Source organism: Schistocerca nitens, chromosome 9, assembly GCF_023898315.1.
Source record: "Schistocerca nitens isolate TAMUIC-IGC-003100 chromosome 9, iqSchNite1.1, whole genome shotgun sequence".
In the NCBI taxonomy this organism is placed as follows: Eukaryota; Metazoa; Arthropoda; class Insecta; order Orthoptera; family Acrididae; genus Schistocerca; species Schistocerca nitens.
Window position 1 is genome coordinate 151,137,147 of NC_064622.1, and position 12,219 is coordinate 151,149,365.

At 37.6% G+C, this 12,219-nt stretch overlaps 1 protein-coding gene across 1 annotated transcript in view; it reads right to left on the reverse strand.

Moving 5' to 3' along the window:
* The window catches only part of LOC126203915 (histone-lysine N-methyltransferase PRDM9-like), a 302,991-nt gene that overhangs the window by 145,920 nt on the left and 144,852 nt on the right, over positions 1-12,219 (reverse strand). The window contains exon 5 of the mRNA XM_049938306.1: positions 8,226-8,417. Coding sequence (XP_049794263.1) covers positions 8,226-8,417 — 192 coding nt within the window. The remainder of the gene's footprint in view (positions 1-8,225; positions 8,418-12,219) is intronic.

Consider the following 12,219-nt stretch of genomic DNA (forward strand, 5'->3'; position numbering starts at 1 on the left):
TACTAAACTTTCTGGTTTAATGGAAGAAAAAAAGTTTATACCAGCGCTGTGCAGAAGCAGAGACAAAATTATAAAGGTTTTGCACTATACTGAAAAATGAACATGCTTCCTGACAACAGCTTTCAGCACTAGTGCTGACTAAATTCAGAGAATGTGCTGCACAAGGCACATCATGCGCTTTCAGATTTCGTTCTCTAATGCATGCCAGGTTCCTGACATATTGCTTTCGTTGTCAGATGACTGGTCTTTACAGTCAGTAATACAATAGAATTTGTAGGCAGGACTTTTAGTACGGCCTTAGCTAGCTTTGGTAAAAACAGAAGGAAACGTTCGACAGATTCACCATACTCATTCACATATATTAATATGAAAGATAACTGATCATTATGTGGAATGTCCGCAGTAGAATCTACTATTATAGAGAAATATTTAGCCTGTTTTATTTCACTTATGACAATTCTTTTTATTTGCTCAGTAAGAAGCTCTATTATTTCATCACATATTGTTGAAGAAAGATAACTTGTGTGTCCCTGCCCTGGATTTCTATATCGATCAATGTGCTCTGCGAGAAAAGGATCAAACTTGGCTATAAATTCAGGAGACGTCACAAATTGACGATTATGGAAATGTTTCAACGTGTCCACGTGGGAAGTCCACGACTTGTTAGCTTCTCTCACTACTGCAAACACCCATTTCTACTGAATGCGCCAGTACTTTTTTTCTGTCTCAACATACGACTCGAAATGGCTATCTATTGTTCCAAGTCACTTTTTCTTCTTGTTAAGAGTGATAACTCAGAATTTTTGTGTTCAAGTGAATTCTCATGATGAGATAAAATATTAGAAATATTTTTTCCAATCTGCAATACCATTAGTAGCAATAGCTGCATTACCTCCGACCAATTTACACAGTGCACAAAAAACAGCACCGGTGCTACAGGATCATACTAGAAAATCACGCAAAGTTGATTCACCATTTATACGTTTACAGTAAAATACATTTTTGTTCCAATACCTGATTTTATCGCCTACTGATCATCTCTAATTAGAAAAATCACCGTTTAGTATTAATGCCACGTTGTAAGAGAATGTCGATTGTTGATTCATTGACACACCATTCTGCAGGATCATCACTAACGATGTTATTTATTTTTGTAATGTGTGACTCGACACTTAGTTTTTCGTGAAACTCGAAATCAGGAACAATTTGCTCTTCTTCATTTTTAACTTTTGTTTCGTCTGTATTTACCGTACTTCTTTTACAACAGCTGCAGTGCCAGAAATACCATCCGTACTACTTGAAGTTGAACCAGCAACATTTTTTGCGTAAAATTCATCTACTCTGCCAAGCGCTTTTAGAACATTGGCTTCTTGTTCTCACCTTTCCTTCGATAATTTCCGAAATTCCACCACACTTAATTTTGCATGTTTGCTTTTTTCACTGTTATTCATGTTACGGCACTTACAAATTGTAAACCAACAGTCAAAACAATAGTAAAAAATTGTAAAAGGAAAGAAGGTCCCGAGTTCGAGTCTCGGTCGGGCACACAGTTTTAATCTGCCAGGAAGTTTCATATCAGCGCACACTCCGCTGCAGAGTGAAAATCTCATTCTGGAAACATCCCCCAGGCTGTGGCTAAGCCATGTCTCCGCAATATCCTTTCTTTCAGGAGTGCTAGTTCTGCAAGGTTCGCAAGAGAGCTTCTGTAAAGTTTGGAAGGTAGGAGACGAGGTACTGGCAGAAGTAAAGCTGTGAGTACCGGGCGTGAGTCGTGCTTCGGTAGCTCAGATGGTAGAGCACTTGCCCGCGAAAGGCAAAGGTCCCGAGTTCAGGTCTCGGTCGGGCACACAGTTTTAATCTGCTAGGAAGTTTCATATCAGCGCACACTCCGCTGCAGAGTGAAAATCTCATTCTGGAAAGAAAGAAAGACTATATCCAGTTCCAATCGTACTACATTACACATAAACACACAGCTTTTTACTTTAAATAACACGAGAACAAAGATTTTTCCTTTAACCCTCCAGTGGTCACGCCTCAAAAACTTACACAATAGGTCGCGTGGATGACGATATTCATCCACTGAGTTTCTCTACTTTATACGATTATATAATGTATTTTTCTTTATATTAATATGTATTACTGCCATAATATGAGTTCAAAAAAACTAAATATACGTTAAAGTCATTTATTGATAATTATGAATCTTAGAATGTATAAAAATAAGTACAAATACAAATCATAAAATACACAAACTTCGTAAACTTTTATAACGTACTTTAGAAATGTGATTTTGACCATCTATCACTTCCGTTTGAGAAAGTTAATAAACGAAAATAAAATCATTCTTAACAGTCGTTACACTTGTCGGAACAATGATCTTATGATGATGATGATGATGATGATGATGATGTCCCATACTCCGAGGAGTGTAGGGAACGATGCAGGAGACCCACACTTCCGACTAGGCAAGGTCGTAGTGGAAGTGGTTTGCCATTGCATTCCTCCGACCGTAATGAGGATGAATGATGATGAAGACAACGTTCACTCAGTCAGCGCAGGAAGCGAGAACGCTACCGCAAGACCATGAGCTGCAGACTGGGCATACCCAATTTAGAAACTTTGAGCACAATCTTCTCAATGTTTTATTTTTCGCTCGACCACAGATGTGGCATCTTCCCCTTGAACTTGTAGGTCAGAGTGAATTTTGATACTTTTGTATTGAGTAAAAGAGCACGTCTATTCCTAATTTCGACTGGCACCTGAGGATTTTCAGCGTCGTCGTATTTGGGGTGAAATCTGCTCCCAGCAAAATAATTCTATAAAATCATCTCGTTTGACTGCACTGTGCGTTCATCCCAAACAAGTTCAGAAGATCGAAGAAAATAATGGCAGGTCATCCCCTTGTGTCCCTTGCCACCGAATAGTTTGCACAAAGCTGATCCACTAAATCAGCACCAACATTTGTCTTACTGTAAAAAGTGACTATTTCGGGTTCTCTTTTTGTCTCCAGTAGATACATCAATTGAATCATCCTCTTGCATTGAAGATACCAGAATTATAGATTTGTTTTTTTTGGGTGTACAAAACAAAAGTCTTATTTTTTTGAAAATCAAAAACAGAAGTATTCAGTTGCTTTTTTTTATTTGGTAGGAACTATTTTGGCAGCTCCCTTTTTTTTCAGGGTACCAATATAAGTAATATTTTTTTCAAGTAATGCTTCCACCATAGGAATACTGGAAAACTAATTGTTGTTGTTGTTATTGTTGTTGTTGTTGTTGTCTTCAGTCCTGAGACTGGTTTGATGCAGCTCTCCATGCTACTCTATCCTGTGCAAGCTTCTTCATCTCCCAGTATGTACTGCAACCTACATCCTTCTGAATCTGCTTAGTGTATTCATCTCTTGGTCTCCCTCTACAATTTTTACCCTCCATGCTGCCCTCCAATACTAAATTGGTGATCCCTTGATGCCTCAGAAAATGTCCTACCAACTAATCCCTTCTTCTAGTCAATTTGTGCCACAAACTCCTCTTCTCCCCAATTCTATTCAATACTTCCTCATTAGTTATGTAATCTACCCATCTAATCTTCAGCATTCTTCTGTAGCACCACATTTCGAATGCTTCTATTCTCTTCTTGTCCAAACCGTTTATCGTCCATGTTTCACTTCCCTACATGGCTACACTCCATACAAATATTTTCAGAAACTACTTCCTGACACTTAAATCTATACTCGATATTAACAAATTTCTCTTCTTCAGAAAGGCTTTCCTTGCCATTGCCAGTCTACATTTTATATCCTCTCTACTTCGACCATCATCTGTTATTTTGCTCCCCAAATAGCAAAACTCTTTTACTACTTTAAGTGTCATTTCCTAATCTAATTGCTTCCGCATCACCCGACTTAATTCGACTACATTCCATTATCCTCGTTTTACTTTTGTTGATGTTCATCTTATACTCTCCTTTCAAGACATTGTCCATTCCATTCAACTGCTCTTCCAAGTCTTTTGCTGTCCCTGACAGAATTTCAATGTCGTCGGTGAACCTCAAAGTTTTTATTTCTTCTCCAAGGATTTTAATTCCTACTCCGAACTTTTCTTTTTTGTTTCCTTTACTGCTTGCTCAATATACAGATTGAATAGCATCGGGGAGAGGGTACAACCCTGTCTTACTCCCTTTCCAACCACTGCTTCCCTTTCATGTCCCTCGACTCTTATAACTGCCATCTGCTTTCTGTACAAATTGTAAATAGCCTTTCGCTCCCTGTATTTTATCCCTGCCACCTTCAAAATTTTAAAGAGAGTATTCCAGTCAACATGGTCAAAAGCTTTCTCTAAGTCTACAAATGCTAGAAACGTAGGTTTGCCTTTCCTTAAACTTTCTTCTAAGATAAGTCGTAGGGTCAGTATTCCCTCACATGTTCCAACATTTCTACAGATTCCAAACTGATCTCCCCCTAGGTCGGCTTCTACTAGTTTTTCCATTCGTCTGTAAAGAATCCGCGTTAGTATTTTGCAGCCCTCTTCTTTTTATCTACTTCATCCTCTGCTGCCTTCACTATTTCATTCCTCAAAGCTACCCATTCTTCTTCTGCTGTATTTCTTTCCCCCATTCCTGTCAATTGTTCCCTTATGCTCTCCCTGAAACTCTGTGCAACCTCTGGTTCTTTCAGTTTATCCAGGTCCCATCTCCTTAAATTCCCACCTTTTTGCAGATTCTTCAGTTTTAATATACAGTTCATAACTAATAGATTGTGGTCAGAGTCCACATCTGTCCCTGGAAATGTCTTACAATTTAAAACCTGGTTCTTAAATCTCTCTCTTACCATTATATAATCTATCTGAATCCTGTCAGTATCTCCAGGCTTCTTCCATGTATACAACCTTCTTTTATGATTATTGAACCAAGTGTTAGCTATGATTAAGTTGTGCTCTGTGCAAAATTCTAACAGGCGGCTTCCTCTTTCATTTCTTAGCCCCATTCCATATTCACCTACTACGTTTCCTTCTCTTCCTTTTCCTACTGTCAAATTCCAGTCACCCATCACTATTAAATTTTCATCTCCCTTCACTACCTGAATATTTGTTTTTTTTTTTTTTTGTTTTTTTTTTTTTTTTTTTTTTTTTTTAAATCTCATCATACATGTCACCAATTTCTTCATCATCTGCAGAGCTAGTTGGCATATAAACTTTTACTACTGTAGTAGGTGTGGGCTTCGTGTCTATCTTGGCCACAATAATGCGTTCACTATGCTGTTTGTAGTAGCTTACCCGCACTACTATTTTCCTATTCATTATTAAAGCTACTCCTGCATTACCCCTATTTGATTTTGTATTTATAACTCTGTATTCACCGTACCAGAAGTCTTGTTCCTCCTGCCACTGAACTTCACTAATTCCCATTATATCTAACTTTTAACTTATCCATTATCACCAGTAATATTCCTATTAGAGCTATAAATTGGTTTGGCAAGGCAAAGGACAACATCTTTTCCAGCACTGCTAAATAAATAAGGCCCTGGTTCCTGTTTTCCACAGTAAACTTGTAAATTCATCATGTACATCATTCTACAATCTACAAGTGTGAATACCTTTATTCCATATTTGGCAGGTTTGCTTGGAATAAACTGCCAGAACGGACACTTCCCCCTAAAAGGAAGCAGTTGTTCATCAACTGTGAGGTAGTCGCCTGGTGTGAAATAACACTGAAAATTCTTTATAAATTGTTCTGTAAGGTATCGAATTGGGGCTAGCTTGTCTGATTTTCTTCTGTCTGCTCTCTTGCTGTACTAATCGAAGCGGAGGCAGCACATCAGAAAATGAAATCTATGCTCGCTCACTGATAAATAGCAAGCTTCTATTCCACATCCTTTGGAGTTATCCCACATTTTTTTAGTACTTGTTCTGCTACAATGGCGAGAACCAATAAAGAAAATAATTCCAAAGAGGGCACTAATTTCAATTTCATCAGTGAGACGAGCATCCCTGTCTCTGGAGAAATTATTCTTACTTTTTTGAATATACAGATTTGTATATTTCGTGATGATACTGATTATTCAATCATCAACATATAGTCGCAATGCATCTCTTTCTGGTTTAGCATCTTTAGCTCTGACTTTTGGCCCCGGTAAGCAGCTTATTATATTATATTATGTGACCGAATTTTCACATTTTTCTGGGGCCCTTTTTTGCTCCACTTAGTCCTTCCATTAATACCTTCAAACTCCACTAAATTACTGTCCTCACCACTCTCTTCAAAGTCAGTTGCCTCCTGCTCTGTCTCAGAGCTATGATTCTCTGATGCTACATAATCGCTACCACAGTCACTGATGTCACTCTCGCAGGCTAGAGGATCTTCATCTGAATCACATTCCTCCAGCCACTTTATCTAAATTTTTGGGTCTGAACTTCTTTCTGTCATGATGGACACTTTATGTTTTACTGAAATAAAACAAGAAAATAACTAAAAAAGAGATAGAAATATATGATGTAATGTGCGCTAAAAAGTGTTAAGTAAGTGAAATACTGAAGGAATACATCAGTCAAAAATACTTACACGAAAGGTCGTGTGGATGGCATATGTCATCCAGGCAAAAGAAAGTGCAACTGCTCTTAGCGGAGGGCAAATTTCAACTGACAGGTGTGGCTACAATGTGTTCAGCTCCTCCCCTGTGGACTCCCAGCAGCTGATCCTTAACGGTGGTAATTCAAAGAGGAGTAGGTGACTATTGTCATCCACATGACCACTCGAGGGTTAAACACGGAGCTATGACCTGACCAACTCTGATTACTCGATGTAATAGTGGTATGAGGGAATGACCATACAGAATAATTTAATTTCATTGTCACCTGTTTCTCTGTTGTCAGTGAACAGTAGAAGACACCTGCTGACTGGAATTCGTCTCTTAAGGAAAAAGGGACAGTCCCTTTTTTGGCTTCTGTTTCCCGCATCGCCGAAATTTTAGCCGGGGTGCAAATATGTTCTGAATATTCTTGACACTGTCTAATTTAAAAAGCCAATAATTTTTGCAATTTCTTGCAGTGAAGTGTGCTGGATCGACTCTTATCCCATTTGTTCTTACAACATTTTATTGGTTTCTGTGGGCATAGAAGACAGACTACAGAGTTTAAGTAGTCTTGTTGGCAGTTGATGTGGTGTGTTGTCGTTTGTGTGAACATTGCTGTTATGTCTACATGCAAATGCATCTTTTGTTCCAACGTAAAATAAAAATAGCTTTTTCTCGAAGTAAAAAAGCTTAGTTAAGAAGTTTTATATAAAATTTGCAATGCCACGTACTATTCAATTGCACAGAGTGGGGAGTTTGATATCATGCAGGCACAATAAATGAGACAAACAAAAGGTGGTTTCTTCATCTTTTTTCCGCCAAAAAAAGTAGCTATGTATATAAATAAATAAAATTTTTAAACTGTTGTTAAGTGTATTTCACATATTATTAGATATTCTGCTTATGTTCTTTTCATATAAACATGTGTTTAAAAATGTAAAACATTCCCAGTATCAACATGTTTTGTTAAACGGGTGTCATTAAATCACAGCTTAGATACTGAAGACCACAGAGCTTTCACATTAATTACAGTAATGGAGGGCTGACTTGATACTTCCTTGTAATTTCTACAAGAAATTTAAGGAGAGCCGTGTTTTACATACTGAGGCCCATACATGTTACAGTATTTAAGAAACAGCTGATTGGTTTATCACAGCTTTTCAAGGGGTTCCAGTATTTTCATGGGGAAAATATGGTACAGTTAAGTAGAAGCCAACAACATTCTTGGAATAATAACGTTTCAAACTTTGTATTGTAGTTTACTGTCCTGACAGCTTACTTCAAAATATTTTGAACAATCATGAAGATAATACCAGACAGAAACCTAATGTTCAATTTCCATTCAGTTACCAAGGTTGTATTTTCAAATTTTGTTCTTAAGGCTTATTTAAAGTAGCATGCTGTTTAATAATGTTAAAAAAATTTGTCGTTGGAAGTGCAGTTATTTTAAAACTGCAAAGGTTAAAGTGAGTATAGAGCAAAAAAATGCCACTCCCCTTAAGATGCCGCCCTAGGCCCGTGCTCAGTAGGCCTATATGTAAATCTGCCCCTGAATCTGATGACATTTAAGACAGAAATACTTCTTTCAATAATTAAGCCTGCAGTTTAAAATGATCAATTAATTGTCATATTAGTTACAGGAGTTGTACTATATACATACCAACCAACAATAACTTTCGTCATTAGCAGTATCAGTAAGAGATCCTTCAAAAGGTCCTAATACTGTACGTTGCGAAAGTGAAGTAGTTGTCCACACACCCAAACCTGCTTTTCGTATTGAAGATGGTCCTATTCGGAAGATACTAGGTAACGTTTTTGCTGCTCTTTCTGCGTCTAAGGGGTACATTGGAACCTGAAATATTACAAAAATTTTACACATAAATAACCAATAACTAACCAATTTTATTAAGGCAAATGTGGAATGTGTAAATTTTACTGGCAAGGCACATGAGCAATTGAGTTTAGTTTTCACCTTACAATATTTGGAATTTTGAGAAATAGGTAAAACGTAATATATGTTTTGCTTAACATATTATAGCACTGATACAGAACGTATGCCATAGACCACATTTTATGCAAAATATTTTTATCACTACACAACATGGACTAAAACGAAAAGAAGTAATTATTTGGATCTTATTTATTAAGAAAGAAAAATATATCTGCAGGCCTGTAAACAATATAATAAAATACAGTACCCTACTGACATTGGTTAATAGCAGATAAATGCTTTTGGGACAACAGCAACACAATATACCTACCATCTAGCTCTAGATGATGCACCACTAACCCCCCCCCCCCCCCTCTCTCTCTCTCTCTCTCTCTCTCTCTCTCTCTCTATTACAGACTTTCCATACACACTAGTCATTGAAGATATAATTATTAATACACTGAAATGCTATTGCCAAAAAAGTAAAGTGTTGCGATTTGATCAACATTTACTATTGCAAGTGATGAGTCAACAGTGAATCAAGAAGAGTAAAGTATTAAATTCACAAACAGATCATATAATAGAAATATTCCTTAGAACTGGCAAAAACTTCTGCAAGGGAGAAATGCGGCTCTATGAAACTGCTCTCAATTAGTTAATGAAGTACCATAAAACAACATTATCTCAAGGAAGTGTTAAGGGAAACTAATCCAGCCCTTTTAAGCAGGCTACAGACAGAAGAATATGACTATTGTAGGGTTGTATCATGCTGAAAATAAATGGTAGATGAGCAAAGAAAATGTCTGACAATATGGGAGAGCATTGGAGATGTTCTCATTCAACTCTTGAGTTACTACATTAAAATGGCACATCCAGTTGTACACAGAAATATAAATAGGAATTTTGTACATGAAGGATAGAAGGAAGATTAGGGTTTAATATTTCATCAAAATTGAGGTCATCCAAGACAGAGCACCGACTTGGATTGTTTCACAGATGGGTATGGAAATTGGTCATGCCCTTTCAAAAGAACCATCCCAGCACTTACCTGGAGCAATTTATGGAAACCACGGAAAATCTATCTAGAGGACTGGACATGACTTTTGAACAGTCATTCCCCGAAATGCGAGTCTTATCTGCTACCCACTGCACAACCTTGCTCGGTCATAACATACAATATGAAGGCAAGAGATGAATTTACCAAATAAAGAAACAGTAAATAAGCCACGATTGTCGGGAGGGGAGGGTGGGGGGGGGGAGGGGGGGGAGGAAGAGAGAGAGAGAGAGAGAGAGAGAGAGAGAGAGAGAGAGAGAGAGAGAGAGAGAGAGAGAGAGAGAGAGAGAGAGAGAGAGAATGCAACAGGTGACAAAATCGTTACAGCTGAACACAGTATGGAAATAGATCCTATCATTCATTCATTCATTCACACATGCTATTCTGTAAATTGCATCATTACACAGAACCTTCAGAGATGTAGAATCAGAAAAGTTACACACGAATAGATAAAGCAGCTGTTGCAGGCTACTTCCATAATTTACATTACCAGTTACAAATAACACTAATCTACTCACATCCTAACCTACAATTACTTCTAAATCAGCTTATCCTTTTTTAATGTAAATAGAATATTGTGCATACTACCAGAAATGCAAAACTGAAGAAATAAGGAAAGAAAAGCAAAGGAGAGGTCCAAATGCAGTCACTAACACCCTTAATGAGGATGACATGTAAGTAACATACAAACTTAAAAGACACAATAATCAAGAAGCAAACAGCTCGAATGCAAAGCAAACTGGGAGTATATCTTGAATTATAAAAATGCCTGCATGTAAAGCAACCTGGAACACAATAAAAAGTTAAACAAACATGATTACTGCAAGATACATCATCGCAAACAACTGTCATGCTCTCATTGAGTATTTCGTAAACTCTGCAAGTTCTCTTGCACCACACAGTAATGACAACTAATATGCTGAAACGCTGCCTCCAAGGTACAGTGTGGAAGGGACATTTGAGGGGTGGGGGGAAGACAGAAAGGGAGGGAGGAATCATCGGGGTTCGAAGCACACAAAACAATACTGATGAAAGTGAAATACAGTGAGCTATGGTTTCAGCAACTAAACAAATCTTTCTCAGAATACCTTAAAATAACGTTTACATTTCCAGTACAGACAGAGTGACAGAGACATACCAAATTAACTACAAGTCCATATCAAACACCCCAGCTACATCAAGAATAGAGAACTGTGTACATTAATAGGTTTGCAGCCTTTGTAAAGAAATATGTTACTAATCGAAATCAATTTGGCTTTGTATCAAAATCAACTACAAAGCAGTTGAGAGCCTGCTAATTGCAATCAATAAGAGTAATGAAAAGAACACTTAATTGAACCCTTTGGCTTTGTGTTACATAATACCAGGTGTTTCAAATTGAATATTGGAGTTTTGGAGATTTGTAGCATTTATCACATTCAACTTACAAATGCAGACAGCACATCAAATGAAAGACTAACTCAAACTGTTGTTTGTACACCTTATCATCCTCAGGATGGAGCATAATCACTACAGGTATAACACAGGAATAAATAATGGATCCACTATTATTCTTTTTTTTTTTTTTTATCTGCCATCATATATCCAAGGAGCAGAATTAGTTCTCCTTGCTGACGATGGAAGTATTATAAACAAACCTAATGCAGGAACTTCAACACATAATGTAACTAACATTTTCCTGAAAATTGATAACTGTTCTCTGCAAGTCACTGAATTTATGTAAAACACAGCATATGCAGTTCAGTGCTGCACAATGCCTTACCACATCATTACAAATAAAGTACGAGGGTAAATTATTAAATGAACACAACAGTCTAAATTTGTAGGAGTGAACTGGAAGTAACGTATTACATATCACCTTAAACATACAAGTGCTGTTACTTTTGTATTACACACATCACCCGATCTTGGAGATGAAAATGTAAAAAAAGCTGACTTACTTTTCCTTAGCATCATATAATCAGGTAAGTCGTCATCGAGGAAAAAAGAATAAGTTGCACAGAAGTGTGCAATAAACATAATGTGTGGTATCTCCTGTAGACAAGTCTTCAAATAGTTGGGTCTGGCAACAATGTTACAGTACATTTACTCTCTTATGAAGTCAGTTGTCAATAAACAATCAGCCACAGCAATAGTCGTAAATACATGGTCATGTCACATTAACGTGACCACCGCCTATGTTCAACATCAATGTGCAATAACCACTCACACGCGGCACGTAGCAGCACTAGCAATGTACGGTATATATAGCATGTCTGGGGGAAATGACAACCAGCAAGGTCATTGTCATAAGGCAGAAACGGAGCAATTTATCTGATATCCTAAAGGTCATGATCATTGGCTTTTGGGCCAAGTCGGGAAACACTTCTGAAATGGCGAAGTTTGTAAACTGTTTTTGTATGATGCCATGGTTAAAATACACTGTGGACGGCAAAATGGCACTATCTAAAACCAGTACTGAGACAATTGTGGTGCACCACAGGCCACAGACGACAGGAGTGAAGGATGGCTGTGGCGATGTGTACAGGTGAATAGACATGCAACTGTTGAGCAACTAATTGCCCAGATGAACCTAGGGGGCACCAGCAGTATCTCCTAAATAACTGTTCAGCGAACTTGGTTGCACCTGGTCCTCACAGCAGACGCCTGGTTCATGCACCAATGCTGAGA